Source organism: Tamandua tetradactyla, chromosome 5, assembly GCF_023851605.1.
Source record: "Tamandua tetradactyla isolate mTamTet1 chromosome 5, mTamTet1.pri, whole genome shotgun sequence".
Taxonomy (NCBI): domain Eukaryota; kingdom Metazoa; phylum Chordata; class Mammalia; order Pilosa; family Myrmecophagidae; genus Tamandua; species Tamandua tetradactyla.
In genome coordinates this window covers 9,669,305-9,696,258 of record NC_135331.1, presented here as the reverse complement: position 1 = coordinate 9,696,258, position 26,954 = coordinate 9,669,305, and the positions used below count along the sequence as shown (strand labels likewise).

General features: G+C 40.9%; 1 protein-coding gene across 3 annotated transcripts; it reads right to left on the bottom strand.

Moving 5' to 3' along the window:
• Positions 1 to 101: 101 nt before the first annotated feature.
• On the bottom strand, positions 102 to 26,839 carry VPS33A (VPS33A core subunit of CORVET and HOPS complexes). Of its 3 annotated transcripts, none has more exons than XM_077159736.1 (13): positions 26,476 to 26,839; positions 24,983 to 25,048; positions 24,395 to 24,522; positions 23,146 to 23,332; positions 18,855 to 18,971; positions 18,373 to 18,547; positions 9,036 to 9,229; positions 7,681 to 7,807; positions 6,538 to 6,605; positions 5,672 to 5,809; positions 3,926 to 4,063; positions 2,208 to 2,376; positions 102 to 1,831 (listed from the first exon to the last, which is right to left on the bottom strand). In XM_077159736.1, exons 1-13 carry the CDS (start codon positions 26,575 to 26,577, stop codon positions 1,644 to 1,646), a joined length of 1,797 nt encoding a protein of 598 aa, XP_077015851.1. In that variant the 5' UTR covers positions 26,578 to 26,839; the 3' UTR covers positions 102 to 1,643. The 3 variants fall into 3 exon arrangements, with proteins under 3 accessions (XP_077015851.1, XP_077015853.1, XP_077015852.1); XM_077159738.1 differs by lacking the exon at positions 26,476 to 26,839 and adding an exon at positions 26,238 to 26,452; XM_077159737.1 differs by lacking the exon at positions 26,476 to 26,839 and adding an exon at positions 25,772 to 26,130.
• Positions 26,840 to 26,954: the final 115 nt, after the last annotated feature.

Sequence of the window (26,954 nt, the reverse complement as noted above, 5' to 3'; positions counted from 1 at the left end):
AGGTAAATAATCCACTCTCTCCAAGAATAAATGTACCATTCACATACCCTTTCTCAGTAAGAGCATACTCCTTTGAGACAAAGACTGCTTCAAGTATTAAATGAACTTGCACAAAAGGCGTATAATATAAATCATCTAGCACTTTCTATTTGCATACAAATGAAGTTAAGTCTTCTGCTGAATGCATTTTTAGAAACTGACCTAACTATGCTCTGAGCAAGCAGAGCATCACAAGTAAATATAGACACATGAGACTACAACTGGGTATCTGTTCAGGGGACAAAAACCCTAGCCAAGGAGATTTGACCGGACTTGAATTGAATCCCATGAGTCAAAACCATTGGGACAAGTTGGCTTTCACTCTCTTAAGGTAGCAGCAGCTGATGACTGCTGGGGCTAGGAGGGATAAATTCATCTCCCTGGGAGAGCAAGTATTTGAGAAAGCATTTTCTAAAACAGGAATAGCTTTCTTTAAGATGTTTCCAAATACTGAATGCCAAGGCCCAATTAATTCCATCAGAAGCATGTATTTTAAATATTGCCTCTTCCACCCTACATTCTTATACTAAAGAGATTTAAAAAAAAAGAAAGAAATTTTTCTCTCATTCGTAACATGTTATATGCCTATCAGAATTCCATTAATGAAAAAGGTGAGGGAGAAACTTATGGGGCAACTAATAATAGGAACTGCAGCTGGGAGGGGATGCTGACTTTGGTCCCCCCTAGCAAAACAGGGACCTCTGGACCTTTCCCAGTGCTAATTGTGCTGGAGACCTGGGCAAGGGTACCAGCTTGATACCCTTAACTCCTCCCCGTGCAGGGATGGAACAGGAGGGAAGCAGGCATACACGTGGACTTCCATCTTATCCACACCACCAACCCTGCTCCTCCTCCCCAGCCTAAGAGTCTCCAAACAGGCTACTGGACTACAAGATCACTGATGAGGGTACTAGACCAGGGACTGAATTAGAGCTGGGTGTTCTCAAGCAAAACAGGTCCAGGACATTGAGCATGGATTGGCTGCCACCGCTAGGGAAGAATATGTAGATGGTTTCCATGGAGATGGAGTTTTAAGATGCCGAGGAAGCAAGCATCACCAATGCTCACCGCTGCTGTGGGACCAGCAGAATCCTGGGGCACATGAAAGGCAGGAAAGAATACTGCAATCTCAATGGAGGAATGCATCATTGGCATTTCTTGGAGTTAACATATGCACTAGGCAAGAGTCCTGAATGGTCTCCGATTATCGCATTCCTCAGTATAAACATCCCTTAATAGGTATGGAACCAGATTTAGCTGATCAGATCAGTTGTTTTAAGAACTGCCCCAATTTGTGCAGCTGTATGGATTATCCATCACCATCGTCCTTAATATATTTCCAGATGCTTCTAATGAGGATCCTGAACTTAGAAAATTCAAAACTGATATATCTTATACTCAGGTTGATCCTTTTCTTTCTTCTTTCTCCAAGAAATCAGGAACATGGAAGAGGAGCAGAAAGGAGAAAGCAACAGTATAATTTAAGAAGCTGACCCCAAAGTAAATTCTGTATTCTTGTCTTATTCTTCTGTGGAGTTCCACTTCCTGTCAGGAACTTTTTCAAAGGGGTGGTTTATTCTGCAGTCCACTTGCTAAGTTTACTTTTAATACTCTATAAGTTTTTCCATTAGTGATTCTATCCAGCTGGTCCCATTCATCAGTTTTGTGGTTGCAATCACATACTCTGTACCTCCATCTTCCAACTGGGAGAGAAATCGCAAGGCAGCAATTTCAGCATAGGTTATGCCCCCAAGGAAAAATATCAGAGTGACTCGGTTTTCTCCTGGTTGACCTAAAATTTAAACATCTTAGAATTAAAAATTATTTATGGTTAGCGCTCCTTTTCTCATCTCAAACAAATTTATCATTCAGAAGTCAAATGTGGCTTGGTGTGGACATCATTTCATTTGAAACTCAGGAATGCTGATTTTGATCTCAACGTGTTTTCTAACTACTGAGATCCTCAACTCAGAGACTGAAAGCTGCTACTCCTGAGGGAATGAAACGGTTCTTAGTGCTTACTACGTACATTCAAAATGTACAAAAGAAACGTATTCGATTCTGACTCCTAAGTACTTTACAAATGTGTTTCACAAAGCAGCTACACAGTATGTGAAAACCACACTAAGGGCGTATCGGTATGTGCAGATCCTGGACTTAAGGCTTACGTTTCTTTTGCAGTCCTGTGGGCAATGGCTGCCTTTCTTCAAAGTGGGGCCCTGGGAGGATGCGGAGGACCTCCTCGATACTCCGCCAGCCAGGCCGGGAAAGCAGCTGTGCCAGCCGCACGCTGAGAGGGGCATAACCGCTGTACACGTAGGATATGTCCGTGGGATTCTGTTAAATAATTAAAGGGAACGAGCTGGTAGACATATACTGAGACTTAGTGACCTAACTGGGGCCTTTTGGGTAATCCAAATTATTTGATTTGTCTTTGAAGGTAGAAAAACAAACGGATTCCCCAATATCCTGCTCCATGCCACCCTAGTGGGCTCTATTTTTAGCAGCCAGGGCTTTGCTCTTAACTCAGATCTTAAAAGGACACTCAAAGCATCTCCAGGTACAGAAGATTTAAAAAAGCTACTTGGTTTGGAAAAAAAGTATCAGATAGTAGTATGAAACTAGTAGAAACTTCTCATAGAGTAACTTGGTACTCTGTAGCCATTATGCCCAAAGCACAATCATATAAAGAATGGAAACAACCTGAATTTCCATCAACAGGAATGTGCTAAATCATGTAACAAGGCATATCCTCAAGACAGACCACTATGTTGCAATTACAATGAAAGTGGTGATCACAGAAGGATCGGCAAGATATTCAGAACAATGAGGGGAGCTGTACTAATAGATTATATACATGATACAACATAGAAATTAGGGCATTGATTTTCCTAGTGGGGGAAATAATCTATTGCTGCTACTGATAGAGTAAGTTGTTTAATTATTAACTTTTGTTGCAGGAAGAGGTCAATAAAGTCCCTTCTGAAATGCAAAAAAAAAAAAAGTTTTAAAAGAAACTTAGAAAGATTAGAATAAACAATAAATGTAAAGCAAAGTGCAGCCCACTATGGAACACAGTGGTATGCACCATTTGCTAAAAAGGGGGGGGGGGGTCTATGGGAGAGTTGCAGCCACATACTTCAAACATTTGTATAGGCACAGAACCTTTCTGGAAGATAGATAAGAAATTGTATAGACTGGTTGCCTTTGAGGGGAAAATGGGGCTAGATGAAAAAGGAAACTTTCACTGCTTATTTTTTTTACTGTTTGACTTTTTTTCCCCATGTGTGCTGATATTTTCTGTTTGACCTGAAGTTACCGTCTGGCCTCTCCATGGTGCTCTGTGCCTAGGAGGCTGACCTGTATGCTCTCTACCAACACGCTTCCATGCCCTCGGTCTGGGTTTGGCCAGTGGAAGGCACCAGAGGGAAGCTGGAAGTGGGTAGCAACGTGAAGTTGAGATTTTTATGGTCCTGGCTTCCTCTCAATGATGTTGCTGGAAGCTGGCTGTGCTCCTCAACCAAAGGGCCCTCATCCCTTGTCTCATCAGATGGCCTCTCCACAAAGCTCTTCTCTCCAGGTTCCAGAAGAGCTTTCTGGTACAGCTCTCTCTTCGTGCCCTTCAGGCCAAGAGAGGTAAGGAATCCTCACTGACCTACCTTTTAGTAGGACCCCAACCTTGCCCATAGATGCATTGAACTTTCCTCTAATTAACAGTTTCAGAGTACCCTGGTTTCCTGCTGAAATTCTGATGTATATGACAGAAATGCATCACTTTTGCAAAAATGTTGTTATATTGTTTTTAGAAAGTAAGGCAAAGGTCAGCTATGTTGTCACTATGAATCATTCACCAGTAACTGAGCTGAAGCGGAGAAGTGTGACTTACTTGTTCGTTAACATCGTCCATCCAGAGCCGTAGTGTTTTCCGAATTGTTGGGTAGTTGTTTCTGCCCCCCGCCTGCGGTTTCAGCAGCCCTGCCTTCTCTAGGTTGTGTAAGGTCAATATGTGTTCATAGCCGTATGTCTGCAAGAGAAGTAATTTGGCTTTGATGTCAGATCAAGAAAGGAGTGTCTGCTATTCTTCTAAAAGAGCACTTCCAATGAATCAATTTGGCTTGTTCTCCAGGGCACTTTACCAAATCTAGGCAGTGACTGTCCACGGGCAAGAGGACAGGGTACAGGGTGGAGGGATGAAATGTCCTATACTTGCCTGCCCATCACAGTGAATCTAGCTCCTTGTTTCATGGAGAGACTTTAAAAATTACTTTAAGACTTTAAGGCTCCAACCAGAGTAAGCATCAAATATATTACAATATATTTATATAAGGAATATCATTAGCTATACAAAAGCAGGAGGCAGAAAAGGAAGATCTTCTGGAGATACACCTAAGGACAAAAAAGGTAATTATAGAATATTATGTAGAATCAGGTTCTATTTCTGTTAAAAAAAATTTTAAAAGATATAGTAAGTAGGGCAGTGTGACGGTGGCTCAGTGGCAGAATTCTTGCCTGCCATGCCGGAGACCCGGGTTCAATTCCCCGTGCCTGCCCATGCCAAAAAAAAAAAAAAAAAAAAGATATAGTAAGTAACAGTAATAAGAGCCAACACTCATACAATACTTCTACGTGCTGGGCACGATTCTAAGTACGTTACAGACAATAACTCAGTCCTTATTATAACTTCAGGATGCACTTAGTATTATCATCTCCAATTTACAGAGATGTTTAAATAATTTGCCCAAGGTCACACAACAGAAGCAAGTCTTGGATCCAGGCAGGCTTGCTCTAAAGTCTGTGTGCATAAATAGTCTTTGTAGGTAAGTGCAAAAAAATGAGTCTGGAAAGAAATAAGCCAAACTGCTGATATTAGCCAAATGGAGAGAACTAGGAGTTTAAGTAAGGATACAATAGAGGTTTACCTTTTGCTTTATACACTTCCACGTTATTTGAATCTTATCCTGTGAGAATGCATGTGTTATGTATGTAATTAAAAAAAAAAAAACTTTTGATGAGCATTAACAATAATGTACTTAACTCTAATCAATAATAGTAGTACATAAATACTGCTGGAGACATTTTCAAGCAGGGGGGGATTTTTTAAAATAATGGCTGGCTTTTCTTTATTATAAAGTAATGCAAGTTTAATTTAAGTACACCTGCTAAGGAACTGTTATCAGAAGTGTGCAAAAAGTTCTCTTCCTCCATTGCATAGAATCTGGTTAAGAGCATGGGCACCAAACCCAAATTAGCTTGGTTTTGGCCCCGGTTCTGCCACCTACCAGCTGGGAGACCTTGGGCACATTACATAACTACATCATGCTTCAGCTTGTTCATTCATAAAATGGGAATGATAACAGTACCTAATTCACAGGGCTACTGTGAGGATTAACTAAATTAATGCACACAGATCTCTCTTCTGCTAGAGCCTGGCCTATAAAGGCCCCATCAATACTAGCTCATGCAATTACTGTGCACACAGTAAACAATAATGGATAACAAAAACAATTCCCCTGGGTGTGAAACCATAAAAAGCACAGTGGTAATGATACACCAAAAGAGAAGCCTTGGGAAGGATTTTTTTTAAAGAGATGTTTTCCCGCTTGGAAAATTAGTAATTTAACAATATACTGACCTGGAGAATTTCTCTTTTGTAATAGTCCAAAACTTTTTGTTTGAGTCCACTATTGCACACAGACTGGAGGCAGACTAGTCTTAACACCTTGATCAAGGGATGCTTTTGGGCAATGCAATCTTCAATGTAATTGTTGACCTGGAAACAAAGAGTGTACACATATTAAAGTACAGGGCTTGGGGACTTAAAGGAAGAACTTAATATTTACTGTTATTTCTCAAAATCAAATAAAGGTGATGTGGGGGAATGGCTCATCCTTTTTCACTCTCCCCAAGCTGTCCCTAAAGAAGGAGCTCCTCCAGCCGCTCCTCCCCTCCAACAGTCTCCCCAAACACACCAGAAATCAGGCCAAGTCATAGGGACATACAGCAGCAAGGAGATAATCAGTAGTCTGGCTGACTGTCTTGACATGTCTGTCTCTATGAAAACCTGAGTGGCTGCCAAATGCCTGGGATTTGTGTGACCTACTCCATTTCAATAATATTAGCAATTTATCAAACATAAAGTAACAGGAATGCTTTCAGAAGCTAGCAATTTTCATAATATGAATAATTCGAAATGTAATACTAGAGCAAATATCTATATTTATCAATAAAGCAAAAAGCAGGTATCTGATTTTAACTATTATAATCCTTAAAGAGCTTTGGCTTAAGGGGCTGGGTCTATTTCTCCATGGATTGCAGAAAGTGCCTTGCAGGGGATTATATTAAGTATTTGCTACTTGATAAAAATCTGTATTTTCACATTTTTCAATTTGCTCTTAAAAATATTACAGCATGAGAATGAAAGCAACTGCCTTTCTGGCTATACAATTAGGTTTGATAAACTATCAATTATTTGTTAGAAAAGTTTTATTGTCCACATACCTTATCAGTGTCTATTCCAGACATAAACTCTTGCTCCACTGTTAACTTATCAAAGAAGTCTTCGGAAGCTAAAATACAGTTAGCAAATTTGCAATTTAGGGGTTAAAATAAATGCTATTTTATTGTTATATAAAGTGAGTGTGTGTGCTTGTATGCTTTTATATACGGAAGAAGATTAAGAAATAAGACATGCAAAAAAGAAACAAGCAAAACCTCAAATCATCACCTGAAAAGATCTAAGAAACCCAAAATACCCTCCAACCCCTATTCTCCTAAATTACATCTAGAAACAGGTGACTACTGTTCTTTGCCTTCCTTAATACAAAATACAAATCTTAGAATTTTTTTTTAAATCTTAGAATTTTATAGAATGAACCTCAGCATCAGTGAAAGTCAATTTCCCAAGAAAATTTCATTTTTATCAACAGATCCAATATAATTTCAATTAAATTCTACTTCTAATAATATGAAAGCAAAGGACTGATTTTCCAACAATACGTTTTATCTAAAATTCAAAGTATAATTCAGATAACAGAGCAAACAATCTCCTACTCAAGTTTTTACAACCTTGTGTCTTAATCAATGAACTGGTCTCCAGTTTAATATACACCTTTCGAGCTCTTTCAAATATATGCTCTTTAAACACATTCTGCAGAAAGTTTACAAGGGAGAAGAAATTGAAACAAAATCCAGAAACATCACATTGCTCTAAGTCGTCCTTAACAATAAAGAAAAAAAGAACTAGAATAAAAAAATTAACCACATCATATGGTAGACTTCTGAGTGATTTTTTTCCTCTTATCTATATTCTAAGTATTTTGTCATATGATTAAACTATTTTAATAATGAAAAAATTTTTCATTATTCCACCACAAATGAAACATTTAAAAACATTAATATACATGCACATAACTGATGCTGTTATTAAAAAATACAGTATTAAAATACAGCTGAGAGCAGGCCACAGTGGCTTAGCAGGCAGAGCTCTCGCCTGCCATGCCGGAGACCTGGGTTCGGTTCCCGGTGCCTGCCCATGCAAAAATAAAAAAAGATAAAATACAGTTGACTCCAAAGCAGTACTTTGGTGCCAATGCCTGTGGTATCAGATATTGTGCAAGCAAGTCAGGCCGCAAAGATACTCACTAGTAACATCTTTAATTAACTCTGCAATCGAGGTATGGTTTGCCAGGGACCCTCTCGCTGCCTGCATGTGGGGCAGTTGGGAAACAAACTGCTTAATCTCTCCGACCGTTTTAGCATTGTGCCGCTCCTGAATTGGATAAAAGAGCAGAATCATTAAGTAGGGAAGAGACTGTATTTCTAAGTGCTCAGTTCTTGGTACTGTACAGAGGCTGTTTATATGTAATTTATATTGACGTGAAAGAAAGAATGGAAAACAACTCCGATGTTATATAAACAGAAAAGTCAAGGTGAGACTATCACGGAAGGATGGGGTTTTGCTGCCTGTGCAGTGGCACCTGCTGAGAAGCTGGGCCGCGGCCACGGGCCCTGGGCACCGCTCAGGCTCTGTGCTCTGTATCCTGGGGCTGCTGAGTGGAGATGGAGAATGGTACTAGGTGAATCAAAAACATTTCTGAATAGGAAACTAAAAAAAAAAAGAGAGAATTATATTAAGAGGGAAATAGAACTGCAAAGGTTTCCTCAGTAATAGAAAAAAAGCCCATTCTTGCTGAACTTAAACCGTGAGTAGCGACCACAAACAAAGTGAACCTAGCATAGTGATGAGAAAGCATGAGCTTTTGAAAAAAGTTCAATAATTTAAACCAAAAGTAACTTCTTTTGGAATATGAAAAGCAATTAATGAATATAAATCCTAAGATAAACTTTGGAAATACATACTCAAGGGAAAAGTTAGTTTTCAAAAAACCCTCCAATTTATGCTTCTAAAGACTAAATATGCAAAGTTTATCATCTTACTGATTCCCATGGCTCGGAAATGAGCTTAACCAAGAATAAACTAGATAAGCAGGCAAGAGGCAGCAGGAAGGCGATAATGAAGCCACCAGTTTAAAAGCTTCAGAGGCTGCTGGGATTTCAGTCTCATTATCACTCACCACGTCTGCAGGGTTTCCTGCCAAGGTCATGTTTTCTAAACTTGGAGCTTTCACCATGAACTGCAAGGTCTATGATAGAGGATATTTTATTTATAGTACTGTTGGCTTCCTCTTAAGTGAGGTAGGAAATAACATAGAAGAAGGCAAAACAGAAATTTCTGATGAAAGCTTGAAAATTACAAACAATGTCCCCCAAAAGGGAGAAAAACTTAACACTTTTGGTTAAGGGTCTGGGGGAAAACTTAGAGAAGAAAACCTGGGGTCCCCAAATAACCGAGAGTGCCATTACTTAGGATTAGAAAGGTGCATTACATTGAGGTCCGCTTAATGCTGTATATTTTGGAGCTCTTATTCTCCTGGGGTGGGGAGAAGGCAGTCCAGCCTGGGACAGAACAGAAGGCTGACAACCCAAATGTGACTCACCTCAAATGCCGCAGAGATGACCTTTGCCTTTTTGCTAAGCACGGAGCCCACGGCATTGAAGTTTTTATCTCGGATCTCAGCATAGAGCTCCTCAGCAGAATTCAGCTGAAGCTTCTTTGCTTCGGTGGGCAAGTCCTTACCACTATCTCCCTGCTTCTTAGGCGCAAACTTCTCGGGAGGCAATTTCACATAGCCTAGCAACAAGGACAGGAAAAGCACCTGTGTGCAATTAACTTGGAGATGCAATCAAGCGCCCATACACAAAGCAGGGTTTTCCAAGCCCAGGAAGAATGGAAGATTGCTTGAGGAACAAACAGGGTGCAGGACTGACCTCTTGACCTCTTGGTATTTTCATAGTCAAAGTACAGACTGTAGTGACTCTCAATAGAATTATCATTGCTCTAATTTTCTTGTGGGGCACCTACGTAAATCATTACAGCAATGTCCAATGTCCCTGAACCAGATAAGTCCTGAAATGCAGAGGGACCAGCCTCTCCAGAACATCAACTAGTTCCATCCCCCATCCCCTATTATTGACAGCCCCTTCCAACATGAAAAAGTTAGAATGGCCATAGCCCAAATACCCCTAAAGAGTGGGAGAGAGATCCAAAGTGATGGTGGAGTTATACAGAGAAGATTGGGTTTAACAAATGAGTATGATTGCTGAATCATTATACTGATATTTCTTTTAGTCTCCAGTATCTAAGAACAGCTAGAATTGTGGAATTATAGCCCATACCAAACTCTGAAATCTGTTCTACAACTAATGTTACAATGTGCTTTGAAATTTATTGCCTTTTGGTATATATGTTATTTTTCACACACACACACACACACACACACACACACACACACACACACACACACACACACACACACACACACACACAAGAGAAGCTGTAGAGATGTAGCAACACAGAGGAGAAGGCCATGCAAAGATAGAGGCAGGGACTGGAGTAAAGCAGCTAAAAAATAAGAAGAAATGCCGAGTATGGCTGACAAATATCAGAACCTAGCAGAGGCAGGAAGGATCCTTCTCTAAAGATTCGAGCAGGAGTGTTGCTGTGTAAGACACCTTGATTCCAGACTGCTAGCCTCTAGAGCTGTTGTTTTCTGCCACCGGTCTGCCATGCTTTGTTACTGCAGCTGTAGGAGACTAATACAGCTGGTATAACTCTTATGTAAAGCAGTTTGACAATGAGCACCAAGTGCCTTCTTATATGAACACCTTTTAACCCCAAAATCCTATATCAGGAAATCTAGGGAAAGAAAGCAATCTGTTATATGAAACAAATTTTTTATGTACACGTATGCTATAACTGTTAAAAAAAAAAACACCACACCTGGAATGCCCAATAGTAGGGGAATGACTATGCAAACCACAGTCTTATCATGGATTTTAATATACATATTAAAATGTATATTAATATACATGCACATTAAATACCCATATTTAATTTACATATTAAATGAGGCATATGCAGGAAAATGCTCCTGTTATACCAAAGCAAAAAGGAGGCTCAAAACACCTTGCACAAAATTTATATTCTGACTAGTGCGTTTCCTAATATAACTTATGTAGGCAGCTTAATTGAACACCATAAGTACACAGAACCTTGAGTAGGGCATGAGATTTTGTTGGTTTGTCCAGAGTGATGTCCCAATAAATCCCAGAGTGATTTGAACAGTGAATAAAAAAGTATTTGCAAAGTCCCCTTCAGGGAATGGTGAGAAAGGGGGAAAATTCAACTTCCCCAAGTTGAATTCTTGTAATTCTCACAAGCAGTGCGGACAATCAAAGCTATAGGCTGAGCCCCTAATCTTGGGGTTTGTTCATATGAAACTTAACCCCACAAAGGATAGGTCAAGTCTACTTAAAATTAGGCCTAAGAGTCACCCCCAAGAGAACCTCTTTCGTTGCTCAGATGTGGCCTCTCTCTCCAGCCAACACAACAAGTAAACTCACCACCCTCCCCATCAATGTGGGACATGACTCCCAGGGGTGTGGACCTTCCTAACAATGTAGGACAGAAATCCTGGAATGAGCTGAGACTCAGCATCAAGGATTGAGAAAACCTCTAGATGAGCTGACACTCAGCATCAGGGGATTGAGAAAACCTTCTCGCCCAAAAGGGGAGTGAAATGAGACAAAGTGTCAATGGCTGAGACAAATTGTCAATGGCTGAGACAAAGTCTCAATGGCTGAGAGATTCCAAACGGAGTCCAGAGGTTATCCTGGAGGTTATTCTTATGCATTAAAACAGATATCACCTTGTTAGTCAAGATGTAACGGAGAGGCTGGAGGGAACTGCCTGAAAATGTAGCGCTGTGTCCCAGTAGCCATGTTTACTGAAGATGATTGTATAATGATATAGCTTTCACAATGTGGCTGTGTGATTGTGAAAACCTAGTGTCTGATGCTCCTTTTATCTACCTTATCAATAGATGAGTAAAACATATGGAATAAAGATGAATAATAGGGGGAACAAATGTTAAAATAAATTTAGAGTGAAATGCTGGTGGTCGGTGAGGGGGAGGGGTGGGGGGGTTGGCATGTATGAATTTTTTTCTGTTTTCTTTTTATTTCTTTTTCTGAATAGATGCAAATGTTCCAAGAAATGATCATGATGATGATGAATATGCAACTATGTGATGATATTGTGAATTACTGATTATATATGTAGAACAAAATAATGAAAAGCTACGAACGTTTGCGTTTGTTTGGTGTTTTTTGGTATTTAAAAAAAATTAATTAAAAAAAAAAACCTTGTACAACCTAAATTACATTTTTGTTAACTAAAACGAACTCTGCATAGAAAAAAAAGACTAAAAGGAAATACAGCAAAATATTAACACTGGCTGTTCCAAGGTTTGGAGTTGAAGGGGTAATGGGGGATCTATTTTTTCCCAAAATTTCCTTAAGGAAACTTGTGAGAACGAGGATGTGATTTTACACATATTCCTTCTCTTCCATCACCTATCCTGTCTTACACACACCCCCGCACCTCCAACCACTCACATGCCATCACATGTCCATGAGGCCCTCCCTGTCCTATGCTCTAAGTGTTTCATGAGCTCCTGGGTGCTGGAGGGCTCTAGAACAGAAGCACCATGGTGGGTGGGGAGACACACCTTGCTACTTTCATTCCCACCCATTACCCAGCATTGGGCTGTCTTGAAGTGAATTTTCCTGTCAATGAAAAGGAGTTTTAAAGAAGAATTTAGAGGTATATGGAATCTTGCATAGGGGGTGAGATCTTGTTAGTTTGTACATGTTAGTGCGATGCCCTGATACGTTCCAGAGTAATATGGGCAGGGAATAAAAAAGTATTTGCAAAGTCCCCTTGGGGGGACTGGGGAGAAAGGAGGAAATATTCAACTTCCCCATACGGGGAATTCCTGATATTCTTGCAAGCAGTGGGGACAAACAATTCAACAGGCTGAGCCCTCAATCTTGGGGCTCACCCCTATGAAACTTATTCCTGCAAAGGAGAAGCTAAGCCTACTTATAATGATGTCTAAAAACTACTCCCAGAGAACCTTTTGTTGCCCAATGTGTCCTCTTTAACTCAACTTGGCAGGTGAACTCACTGTCTTTCCCCCGGCATAGACATGACTCCCAAGGGTGTAAATTTCCCTGACAAAATGTGACATGACTCCTGGGGGTGAGCGGGGACCTGGCATCATGGGTCTGAGAAATCCTTCTTGGCCAAAAAGGGATTAGAGAGAAATGAGACTAATAGTTTTCAGTGGCTGAGAGACTTCAACTAGAGTTGAGACGTTTATCCTGGAGGTTATTCTTATGCATTATATAGATATCCCTTTTTAGTTTTTAGCATCTTAGAATAGCTAGAAGGAAATACCTGAAACTGCTGAGCTGTGTTCCAGTAGCCTTGATTCTTAAAGATGACTGTATAATGATATAACTTTTAAAATGTGACTGTGTGATTATGAAAACCTTGTGGCTGATGCCCCCCTTATTCCAGGTATGGACAGAGGAGTAAAATAATAAGGACAAAAAATAAATAAATAATGGGGGGTTAATGGGTAATAAAAAAAGTTGGGTATATGGCAACAATAGTAGTCAATGAGAGGGAGATATAAGGGGTATGGGATGGATGGGTTTTTTTCTTTTTTCTTTTTCTGTAGTGATGTAAATGTTCTAAAAATGATGATGATGATGAATATACAACTATGTGATGATACAGTGAGCCATTGATTGTATACTTTGACCTATGTTTATCTTTGGGTCTAAGATGTGTTTCCTGTAGACAGCATATAGAAGGATCCTGTTTTTTTAATCCATTCTGCCAGTCTATGTCTTTTGATTGGGGATTTCAATCCATTAACATTTAGTGTTATTACTGTTTGGGTAGTACTTTCCTCTACCATTTTGCCTTTTGTATTTTATATGTCATATCTAATTTTCCTTCTTCCTACACTCTTCTCCACACCTCTCTCTTCTGTCTTTTCATATCTGTCTCTAGTGCTCCCTTTAGTATTTCTTGCAGAGCTGGTCTCTTGGTCACAAATTCTCTCAGTGATTTTTTGTCTGAAAATGTTTTAATTTCTCCCTCATTTTTGAAGGACAATTTTGCTGGGTATAGAATTCTTGGTTGGCAGTTTTTCTCTTTTAATAATTTAAATATATCATCCCACTGTCTTCTCGCCTCCATGGTTTCTGCTGAGAAATCTACACATAGTCTTATTGGGTTTCCCTTGTATGTGATGGATTGCTTTTCTCTTGCTGCTTTCAAGATCCTCTCTTTCTCTTTGACCTCTGACATTCTGACTAGTTTAAGTGTCTTGGAGAACATCTATTTGGATCTATTCTCTTTGGGATACGCTGCACTTCTTGGATCTGTAATTTTAGGTCTTTCATAAGAGTCGGGAAATTTTCAGTGATAATTTCTTCCATTAGTTTTTCTCTTCCTTTTCCCTTCTCTTCTCCTTCCGGGACCCCCACAACACATATATTTGTGCGATTCATATTATCACTCAGTTCCCAGAGTCCCTGCTCATATTTTTCCATTTTTTCCCCTATAGTTTCTGTATCTTGTCAGATTTCAGATGTTCCGTCCTCCAGTTCACTAATCCTAACCTCTGTCTCTTGAAATCTACCATTGTAGGTTTCCATTGTTTTTTTCATCTCTTCTACTGTATCTTTCATCCCCATAAGTTCCATGATTTGTTTTTTCAGACTTTCCATTCCTTCTTTTTGTTCGTTCCTTGCCTTCTTCATATCCTCCCTCAATTCACTGATTTGGTTTTTGATGAGGTTTTCTATGTCTGTTCATATATTCTGAATTAGTTGTTTCAGCTCTTCTATCTCATTTGAACTATTGGTTTGTTCCTTTGACTGGGCCATATCTTCAATTTTCCTGGTGTGATTTGTTATTTTTTGCTGGCGTCTAGACATTTAATTACCTTAATTAGTTTATTCTGGAGATTGCTTTCACTTCTCTTACCTAGGGTTTTCTTGCTAGATGAATGTGTTGTCTATCTGTTCTTTGACCTTCAGTTCAGCTTTTTCTGGACCTCTAGCTTAGGTTTTGTTTAACAGAGGAGAATTTTTCAGTTCTTGTTTTCTTGTTTCTTGCCCTGCTTGTATGGTGCCTTTTCCCTCCCCACCCTTAGGAGGGTCTATGTAGGTATTATAGACTCTAGCTGGGTTTTCTTGGACTAAACTGGCCTCCTGTCAGGGGCAAGGAGTCACTTGCTTCAGTTTTCCCTGAGGGTGAGACCCAGCAGGTTAAAAGACTTTTCCTGTGAAATCTCTGGGCTCTGTTTTTCTTATCCTGCCCAGTATGTGGCACTTGTCTGCCTGTGGGTCCCACCAGCAAAAGATGTTGCAGCACTTTTAACTTTGGAAGACTCTCCCTGCTGGGGGTGTGGTGGAGACAGAGGAGAGGTTGTAGGCTGGTTTTAATGGCTTCAAATTGCCAAGCCCTGGGGTCTGAATTCCTTGAGGGAGGGATTCCACCTGAGTTGGGCTTCACCCCTCTCCTGGGGAAGGCACAGGAGGGAGACAGCCCTGAAAGCAGCCCATTTTTCCTATGCCTGGGGCAGCTGCAGCCTGAGAAGTCCCACCGCTGAATCCAGAGGCTGCCAAGTCTCCGTAGAGACACAGCCATTAAAGCCTCCGTTTCGTCCCCTTTTCTCTTTTTCTGTGAGCCCAATGAGCGACCTCTGCCTTGACCAGGTTCAGAGTCTCTTTCATTTCCCTCTGGGAAGCTGCCTGTGGGGGAGGGGCACTGGGTGCCGGCCACTGCGGCTTGGGGAACTCACGGTTTTGGGGGGGCTTGCAGCCAGTCCAGCTAGTCCCGACTGGGGTACGCTGTGTGTCTGGTCACTGACGTGGCTCCGGGAGCTGTTCTGTACTGTTTCTGGTTATTTAGTAGTTGTTCTGAAGGATGAACTAAAACGTGCACATTGCTAAGCTGCCATCTTGGCCCCTCCCTCTGATTGTATACTTTGGATGGACTGTATGGTACATAAAAATACTCAATAAAAATAAAAATGAAGTATTTAGGGGGATACCCGGGTAGTTCAGTGGTATATTTCTCACCTGCCATGAAGCCATGCAGGTCACTTGGGTTTGATTCCTGGTCCATGTACCCACCCCCCAACTCACTCACTGCCCCCCTCCAAAAAAATTTCAAACGGTGCTGTCATAACAGGATATTCACATGGAAAAGAATGAAATGTGACCCCCACCACACAGCCGACAAAAGAAAAAAGTATTTAGGATGGCCGAATCCCATCAAGCTGGCAGAGCGAGAAGCTGCAGAGCTCTGCCCCCTACCACAGAACCTTTAAACCACCAGTGAGAACTGGGAGAAACGTCTCTCTCAAAGCTCCAGAAAACAGTTAAAGGACTGCAGTGACAGGGTGAGTGCTGAGTCAAGAAAAGAGCCGTAAGAGCTCCTGGAGCCCTGGCTGGCCCTCCTCCACCAGCCCAGCTGGAGCCAGTCCCGGTTCCCAGGGGGACCCCTGTCCTGGTTCCAGGATGGGGGGGAACACGCCAACCCTGTGCACATGCTTGAAGCATGGACATCTGGCCCAATCTGTCAGGCAGTGGCCTGAGGGCCTCGCCTTCTTTGAACTTGAACTGCACGTACGAGGTTCCTCAAGTTCACCTATAGAAAGCTATGGAGGACAGGCCGGTGACCGCTTAGGGCATAGGAACTTTTGACTGTTTTGTGCATCTCTCCAGCTCTATTCTCACTGTTTCTGACCTAGAAATGGAATTGCACTTTGTGCCCCAGCCCTTGCAAAAGCTCCTGATGGCTTTCTTGCCTGCTTCCTTCCTTGAGTTATTATTTATATTGCGGTAAAATATATGTAACATAAAATTGGCCATTTTAAACTATACAGTTCAGCGGCATTAAGAAGATTCAGAATGGGACACAACATTCAGGGGTGAAAGTCTCCTTGGCAGCATGGGGCATGGCTCCTAGGAATGAGTCTGGTGCTGGCACTGTGGGATGGAAAACTTCCAGACCAAGGTGGGGGGAAGGAGGTGAAATAAAATGAGGCATCAGTGGCCAGGAGAGATTGAATGGAGTGCAGAGGGTATTGTGGAGGCAATTCTTATACAAACTTCTGTTAGTGCTGATTGCCATGGTTTGCTAAACCCCAACCAGCATCAGTCCTGTTGACTCTGGAGGACACCTAGGGCTCAAACCGAGATTCTATTAAGGTTTCATGCACTAAGCTTGCTTTCCTGGAGCCTATAATTTCTGGAAGGTTCCTAGGTCAGATAAATCCTGAAATCCAGAGGGACCAGCTTCTCCAAGATTATCAATTAATTATATCCCCCCATCCTTTAGTGTCGTCACCCTTCTCAAGATGAAAAAGTCAGAACCGGCACTGCCCAAAGATCCCTATAGATTGGGAGAAGGATCAAAGGAGAAGGAGGAGGTATAACAGATGGAATAGGATTTGGCAAATGAGTATGACTGCTGAATCACTATATTAATATTCTTTCTAGGCTTAAGTGTTTAGGAGCAGCTAGAAAGAAAAATCTGAGATGGTTGGAATGGTAGCTCGTGACAAACTCTGGGATCTGTTCTGTAACTACTTGTTGAAATGTGCTTTGAAAATCATTGCTGTTTTCTTTCTTTGCTTTGTATATATGTTATATCTTTCAATAAAAGATGTTAAAAACAAAAAAGAGAGAGAACTGAGGATGTCAGCAGGAACAAAGAATTTCTAACTCTACGTCAGCCAGCCTGCTTCACTGGGAAATTGAACATCATCTTCATCGAGTTTCTCATCTGCATCCTGCTGTACGGACTTCAGCCCTACATTCCCCATGGGCATATGAGCCAATTCCTATATTAAATCTCAGTATTAAAAAAAAAACTCACTACAAGGGCCTCCTCTTCTTGCAAGCTCTTTTGCATTACTACCGCCAGCCGCAATGATCTTTTTTCTTCAAAATGCAGCGCCATGTGTAGTTGAACCTGCACCGCTGCTCAAAGGGGGACAAGCACAGCCCTGTGCACAAAACCCCTGGCCAGCCCCTGTGTGGGTGACACCAGCAGTGTGCTCAGACACTGGTTAATCCTAGGGGCTGACAGTCAGAAGTCAGTATTTTTACTTTTTAAAACGTGCTCTGCTTTATATGGAAACAAATGTACCTTCTGAAAAATGACCCTTTGGAGGCATGGTCTGATTATTATCCCTTTGTGACTTATCTTCCTTTTATGATGCTCCAATCCCAGCCATTCCACACGTGCACACACACACACACACACACACGTGCACCTATATCTACACACATACAATATTTATAAATTAGAGTTGCAATATATATGGATATACATTTTTTCATATCCCAAATTTATTTATTGATGGTTGCATAATATTTTATAATGCTCTCAATCATACAGACCATTTAGGAAATTCTGGTAAATAAAAGGTAATCTGCTGAGTTTTTTTTAATATAAAATCCCCCCCCGCCCTCTTTTCTGGATGATTCCTCAGGGGACACTCTCAGGTTTTGGATTTTCTTGGGCCAAGAGTGAGAAAAGTTACGCGTGTTGCTAAATTGTTTTCTAAAGGTTTATATTAATCTAGACATTAGGGTGGTGCGATGGTGGCTCAGTGGCAGAATTTTCACCTCCCAGGCCGGAGACCTGGATTTGATTCCTGGTGCTTGCCCACGCAAAAAGAAAACATACAAAAAAATCTAGGCTTTGAAATCATCATTAGAAATTGGATCCTTAACTTCAAACGATGCCTAAGTGTGCCACGTGAAAACGGGAGCCTCCGAAGTCAAGGGAACTGCTATCAGACGACTGCTGGTGAAAGCAGACGTCACTCTACTCACTGTTCTGGATGCCGTAGATTTCATCCACGAGTCCTTCGTACGTCAGCTGAGTGGCAAGAGGTGTTAATAAATCCACATTGCGATCTAGCAGCAAGAGGTTGTCAAAGACAGGAAATATTGAATTTTGGCTTCCGGTAAATTCTCTCTTCATCCTCATCATCATATTGGCTACTTGCTGGGAAACAAAACATTGGATTAGGTGGGACCCCTTGGGAACTAGCAGGTTTTAAAATTTAACTAAAAACAAGAAGAACATAAATTTGAAAAAAAAAGTAAAAAGGGAGTAAAACTGTGGCCAGTGTGCAGCCACAGGGGAGCAGCTGCTGTTGGCCCCTTCTCACCCCCAGACCTTGGCCAACAGCAAACGCGCTTGCCCAATGGGGCAGAACACTGGGTGTTTGCCAACAGCTCCTCACTCCTTCCCTGCCTTTGGGTGCCAGGGGCCCCTTCTTTTGCCACGAGGAGGCACCTGCCATTCTCACCCGTGCACAGTCTCCCTTCCCAAAGATCTGGGGGATGGTTCCGTACAGAGCCTGCAATGTCATCAGCCCCTTGGCCGCGTGGTAGAGGCTGGTCTGGTCACTCTCCAGGTAGCATTCCTGCAGGGAGAGAAGGGCCAGTGAGCATCACCCCATGTGCCTGCCAAGGGTCGCGTCTGTCCAGGGCGCTGAATAAGACCATTTCCATTTATTTCACACTTGGCCAGGGAGGCTGTGGACTCAAGTCTATTTTTTTGTTTTATTTCATTTTGTTTTGTTTTGCATGGGCAGGCACCAGGAATCAAACCCGGGTCTCCATTATGGCAGGTGAGAACTCTGCCACTGAGCTACCATCGCACCGCCCTAGAGTCCATTTTACGAAGCTGTCTAGGCCAGGAGGTGAGCTGTTCTGCCATTGGAGGCCAACCTGGAAGCAACTCTCCAGGGTAGAGCAGGGGCCCCTGGGAGGAAAGCATTTACTGGTCATGCCAGCTGGTCTTTTTCAGCTCTTGAATGTAACAGTGATTAATAAAGAAGTACCTTGATTGATGGGTGGGGAGTGGAAACTCTGGCAGGATATATATATATTTTTTATTAATTAAAGAAAAAAAAAGAAATTAACCCAACATTTAGAAATCATTCCATTCTACATATGCAATCAGTAATTCTTAACATCATCACATAGATGCATGATCATCATTTCTTAGTACATTTGCATCGATTTAGGAAAAGAACTAGCAAAACAACAGAAAAAGATATAGAATGTTAATATAGAGAAAAAAATAAAAATAATAATAATAGTAAAAAAAAAAAAAAAAGAAAAGGAAAAACAGACAGACAAAAAAAAAAAAACCCTATAGCTCAGATGCAGCTTTATTCAGTGTTTTAACATGATTACTTTACAATTAGGTATTATTGTGCTGTCCATTTTTGAGTTTCTGTATCTAGTTCTGTTGCACAGTCTGTATCCCTTCAGCTCCAATTACCCATTATCTTACCCTGTTTCTAACTCCTGCTGGACTCTGTTACCAATGACATATTCCAAGTTTATTCTCGAATGTCGGTTCACATCAGTGGGACCATACAGTATTTGTCCTTTAGTTTTTGGCTAGACTCACTCAGCATAATGTTCTCTAGGTCCATCCACGTTATTACATGCTTCATAAGTTTATTCTGTCTTAAAGCTGCATAATATTCCATCGTATGTATATACCACAGTTTGTTTAGCCACTCGTCTGTTGATGGACATTTTGGCTGTTTTCATCTCTTTGCAATTGTAAATAACGCTGCTATAAACATTGGTGTGCAAATGTCCGTTTGTGTCTTTGCCCTTAAGTCCTTTGAGTAGATACCTAGCAATGGTATTGCTGGGTCGTATGGCAATTCTATATTCAGCTTTTTGAGGAACCGCCAAACTGCCTTCCACAGTGGTTGCACCATTTGACATTCCCACCAACAGTGGATAAGTGTGCCTCTTTCTCCGCATCCTCTCCAGCACTTGTCATTTTCTGTTTTGTTGATAATGGCCATTCTGGTGGGTGTGAGATGATATCTCATTGTGGTTTTGATTTGCATTTCTCTAATGGCCAGGGACATTGAGCATCTCTTCATGTGCCCCTTGGCCATTTGTATTTCCTCTTCTGAGAGGTGTCTGTTCAAGTCTTTTTCCCATTTTGTAATTGGGTTGGCTGTCTTTTTGTTGTTGAGTTGGACAATCTCTTTATAAATTCTGGATACTAGACCTTTATCTGATATGTCATTTCCAAATATTGTCTCCCATTGTGTAGGCTGTCTTTCTACTTTCTTGATGAAATTCTTTGATGCACAAAAGTGTTTAATTTTGAGGAGCTCCCATTTATTTATTTCCTTCTTCAGTGCTCTTGCTTTAGGTTTAAGTTCCATAAAACCGCCTCCAATTGTAAGTTTCATAAGATATCTCCCAACATTTTCCTCTAACTGTTTTATGGTCTTAGACCTAATGTTTAGATCTTTGATCCATTTTGAGTTAACTTTTGTATAAGGTGTGAGATACGGGTCTTCTTTCATTCTTTTGCATATGGATATCCAGTTCTCTAGGCACCATTTATTGAAGAGACTGCTCTGTCCCAGGTGAGTTGGCTTGACTGCCTTATCAAAGATCAAATGTCCATAGATGAGAGGGTCTATATCTGAGCACTCTATTCGATTCCATTGGTCGATATATCTATCTTTATGCCAATACCATGCTGTTTTGACCACTGTGGCTTCATAATATGCCTTAAAGTCAGGCAGCGCGAGACCTCCAGCTTCGTTTTTTTTCCTCAAGATGTTTCTGGCAGGATATTTTAACACACATGTTCTTTTACCCCCAAAGTCCCACACAGCCATATAACAGAATTCTCAGCAGCTATTACAAAGGAGGAGAAGAGTTTTATATATACTGATTTTTACGTATAGAAACGAATGCCACGATACATTGAGCACTGTTACTGGGCACGCAACTGACCAGAATCCTAATACCCACATTTTGTACAGTGCAGTAAAGACAATGGTCACACATGTCCCAAAGATACACCAGATCTAGAAGTATCTCCTGCTGCCAAGGAAGATTAAAATTTAAAACACACAAGTAAAATTACCTCACCTCCTTCAGAAATCAGGGCTGAAATTAACATTAGGTTAGAACTCTTAGCTCTACCATTCAGGCAAAATCCTTGATTTCTAAGCTGAAGCTTTGTTAAGTTGAACATACAAAGCCAAGGGCTTGAAAGTTTCATAAGAAAATAATTCTGTCCTTGTTTACAAGTGATTGGTAAAATAAATGGGAAATCTCTCCTCTAGACAGGTTCTGTCATGCCAGGACAAGTTTGCCTTGAGAGCTGCCAGCTCACATTAATTACACAGATGTGAATTAATTATACGAGTGTGCTACCATATTGATGTGTGATAAAGCTCACAGAGCAAAAGGTTAATTAAGGAATCTAAGTGGTGGGTATATGGGTATTCCTGTGCAATTCTTCAGGTTTGAAAATTTTCATATAAAATGTTTGGGAAAAAATCTACACCATCATTGGGTGAGATTTAGTGTGTGCAAACTGATAGGGAACAATGGTGAAGGAACGACCAAGACACTCATTATAAAATTAGTCAGTGGTGCCCCTGAGTTTCACTGATCCAAATAAACTCTTTTAAGGAGTTAATTAAATAGGAGTTAATACTGGAACAGCATATTGGGAAGAAAAAGTTTTAAGTAATTTCACATACAACACCACTGGTTCTCCAAACTTCTGTTCTCCAGGTCAGTGGCACTGGTACCATAAACCCGTAAATCATAAAAGGAAGTATCAGTAAATTTGATAATAATTATAAATGTATATAAATGTGTGTGTGTGTGAGTCTGTGTGTGTATCAAACAGACAGCTGAAACCACCATAAGCAAAGTCAAAAGACAAGTGGCAAAGGTGGGTAAAAAAGCAGCCTGCTGATTGACTAATCCATGTGCAAAATGATCCAATGCAGAAGGTGATTATTTACTATAGCACCGCTTTAACACACAAGACTAGAAACACTGAAATGTCCTTCAAAAGGGCACCGGGTCAAGTAACGAAGGTATGTACAACCCAACAATGGCACACTATGCAGATTTAAAGGAGACTAAGGATCCTGAAGACAACACAGATGAGCATTACACTCAGTGAAAGGAGCCAGGCATAAAGGGACAAGTATTGTATGAGTCTACTTACATGAAATATCTAGAAAAAGCAAATTCATAGAGACAGTAGAAAAGATTACCAGGGGCTGAAGGGAAGGGGAAAGGAGAATCCTTGCTTACTGGGTACAGAATTTCAGTGTGGGGTGATAACATAGTTGTGGTAATGGATGGTGCTGATGGCAGCACAACACTGTAAATGTAATTAATGCCACTGATTTGCACACTTAAAAATGGTTAAAATGGCCAAGTTCATGTTATATATCTGTTACCACAATAAATAAAACATTTTTTGGAAAATGATACTAGGAGACATTTTTCCAAATGTGATTGAAAATAACTCCAACATATATTATTAAGAGAATAAAGGATAAATAAAGCAAATATTGTATGTCCTCAAAAAGAAAAACTATGGGCAAAGAAATGGGCAAAGAAAATGAATAAGCAGGTTGCTGAAGAGGAAATTCTGAATAAACATATAACAGGAGTCTCCGTCCCACTCGTAATTAAAGAAATGCAAAAGTAAAACATCATGATGCTACTTCATGTTCATAACTTTTGCAAAAATTAAAGCCCAATATTAAAAAAGGAAAATATCAAACTTACTTTGAACGCGCTTTCTGACTCCATGGATAAGAGATCGCCATCAAATGGAATGAGATCGAGGCTATATTCCTCTCTATGAATAAAAGATCCCAAAACACCCAGATCCTTCAACCGCTGCTCACACAATAAGCTACGACGCGGCACAAACAAAATGTGGAAATCTCTTGCTGGGCCACGTCTGTCTTCACTAGAGAGGAAGGAACACTTATTAGCTTATGAGTCAGATTCAGAGACTATTTTTCTCATTTTGACTCCAGAGCCTAAGTGCTGGGCACACAGCAGGCACTAAATAAATGCTAGTCTGATAAGCATTCAAATCCTGACCATCAGGCACAAATGCTTACAATTGTTCACTTTCTCTCTCTCTTTTTTTGTATGTGTATGGTGGGGGTCACATTTCATTCTTTTTTCATGTGAGTATCCCCTTGCTGCAGGACCATTTGCTGAACTTTTGTTTATTTGGTTTTTTGTTGGTTTGTTCGCTTGTTTGTTTGGGAAGTACATGGGCCGGAAATCAAACCCAGGTCTCCTGCATGGCAGGCAAGAATTCTACCACTGAACTACCTGTACCTCCACCCCCACCCCCTCTTTTTTTTTTGACAGGAAAGCAGTACTGATTCGTAGCCAGTATTTTGTGGTGCATCTTCTAGTGTTCTCTTAAGCCACTTGGGATACATTAAAGCTCTCAGGTTTATTGAGACAGGATATCTATATCTTACTCAAAACAAATGGTTACTTAACCAAACAAATGCAGCAACACAGAATCTTATATTAAACTGCAAGATCACTCTTTATTCCCACTTCTACTCTCCTTGACAGTGGACTCTCAAAATAGCCTGCATGCCTTTAAGATTTTAGGGCCATAGCAATCAATCGTGCCACAGAGTGCAGAATAGGCTGGGAGAACTTCCTCTGAAGATCAGATGCTGTATTAAATTTTAATCAACTCATATTTATTTTGCTTAAGAAATTCAAGCACTACATTCAGTATATTGAACAATAACCGTTAGAGGTTTACTTATTTTTTTGCCAGAGTCCTTTTCACTGATACAGGTTCAAACTTTTAGCAGTCCTGAAAGAACAGGGTAATATGATGACATCCCTCAAACGGCCTGAATAACTTAACAAGTTTCCTATTTCCCTATTTAGCTTGTCCCATTTTCCTAAAAGGTCAACTGCAGGAGTGGGGAGAGGGGATTTGCAACAGGAGAACCTATCTTTTCTGGAGCAAACACAAGTTCTGAGATACCTGAGCACATTTTCAGCAATTATATCCATCAATTCTAGCCTGGGTCTGACAAAAAAAATAATATTCTTGACATCAGCTGCTGGCAAGCGACTTCCTTTAAGTGTGAACATTTTTTCCACTTCATGTTCCTAGGAAAGCACATGCAAAAAAAGGTTAACAAAAGAGCTGAAGTCTACCTTTTGTTTTCAGACTCCGACATCATAAGAACTCCTAAACAGTCCAATGCACATTAATACTTTATTATTGAAATTTGGATCTCCCAAAGTCCAGTATCTAAAGGACTGAGTTTCAGGATAGAACTATTGCTTATTGCATCAGAATTCTATGGGCTGTCACAAAATGAACTTGCAAAGATGCCAAGTAATCATCATATAACAGAACACTAGCAATCTTCCTGGAATTATGATCAATATAAAATCACTGGCCAAAGGGCCATCACGTAAAAAATGCTAATAATACAAAGTATCAGTGCTTATAGGAACACACAGCAGCTTTCTTCCCACACAAAGTTACTCAGGAGGAAATGCAAAATTCTATTACTGCTAAAATATGGAATTATACCAAACAAAACCCAAGGAGCAAATTTACCTTCAATAGTGAATACTGTGCAATCAGCCCAAATGGTCCTGTTAGGTACTCATCCCAAACTATTGCCTGTAAGAGAGGAGAAACATTCCCTTTCAACAATACCAATGGAAAATAGTCATACATAATACGAATATTCACTTTCAAACTCTCAATTAATAAAAATTATCATCAGCAATAAGATAAAAAAAGAATAAAGAAAAAAAATTATCATCGGCTCTGTGACCTCATTAATAGTCTAAAAAAAAGTTACCACTGCCCTGGACAGAAAGGAACTATAGTTAGTTGTGTAACTAAATGTGACAGTATAAAGTTGTTAGACTGAACCATATGAAATCACCAATGGCAATTTCCATATGATTCAACTTACTATTTTACATATAAGTATCATATAATTCAATTGTATAAAATTAAAACCTTTGATACAGGTATTACAAATCTTATTTAGACAAAAGAAGAAATAAAAATGCTCAGAAAGTTTAAGTAATATATACAAGGAAGCCAAGACTCCAACTCAGGGCTTTACTGCAATGAGTTTTCCTACTGCTAAATTCCAGTGTCAGTTCTTTTTTTTTTTCAGTTGAATTTTTGGAGATAATTGTAGATTAGTACGTAATTGTAAGAAACAGGGAAAGATCACTGTTACATTTTGCCCAGTTTCCCTCAGTGGTAATACTTCGCAAAACTACAGTACAATATCACAACCAGGATATTGACGCTGACACAATTCACGATTTTATTCATTTTTTGCAGGTCATGACTTGAGCCGAACACCGGCTCCTAAATTCTTACCCTGCTTTTGTCTTCTCCCGATGCCTGCTAGCACCCATTCTACCTTTCGGGCTTCTATTCTCTCCGAGACTGTTTTCTAAGTCTCCCCAGCTCTACTTTTCAGAGTTGTACTCCCGGTGACTTAGGAAGACTGATAAATTCCAAGAGGAATGTGGGTAAAGATGCTGAAAAGAAATCCTCTAAGGTCCCTAGTCTACAGTTTCCGACTACAACGTGAGCTGGGAGCTAATAAAGGTCTGACAGGAAAAACAATCCTATTTTAGGAAGCTCAGGTTAAAACTCCAAATATCAACAATTCGTCGATTTGTGTGAGCGGCAGGTCCTCAGATGTCGGTGCTTCAGAGACTTTCGATTTATAAGGACACGTACGATCACTGTAATGAATGGGAACTGGACTATTACATCCCTGGGTCAGCCAGATCTGCCCCTAAGGACGTGCAGAACACCTGTGCTAAAAGTAACTCACGACGGGCTGGGAGCTCCCAGTGGTTTACGCCGACCCCGGGCTGTGTGCCCCCGGCCTCACGAAAGGGCCTCGCCTCATCGTTCCCGCTTGCACACAGACGTCGGTAGAATGGCCGCGGAGCCCGTCTCCTAGGACGTCCCAGGGACCTCATACACCCAGCGTTCAGGTTGTCAGGGGCCGGATAAGGCCAGGCCGAATCTGGGGGTGTGAGGGCAGTGCCGCTGCCGCCATTCCTCACCTTGCTTCCCGCGCATTTGTCCAGGAACTCTCGCAGCTCCCGACGCATCGCCTCGCGCAGCACATTCAGGTTCACTCGCCCGTAGGACAGGTGCGCCGCCATCTTTCCCCATCAACTGTTTTTTTTTACACCAATCCAAATACATCCGCTTTCTCCCACTACGCGAGGCCCACGGACGTAGTCACGTGACGATGCGTTCACGTGATCAGAGCCCCTGACAGCTGTCCAAACCCGGAAGTCCTAATCGGCCCGCTTCTGCTCATCTCTTTTCTCAAGTCCTAGTGCCGCCTGTTCCGCGTAACAGGTTCTTCTGATGCTCGTCAAGACCGAGCCGGAACCAGACCCCGCCTTCAGTCCAAGAGTAGTCGGGCACTGAGGACTGAGTTTAAAGATGGGGGTGTAGATTTCACGCGTCCCGTTTTAAAATCGTAACTTCCTTTGTGGCAAAAGTACTCGCAGTGAGGTGGTAACCTGGAGCT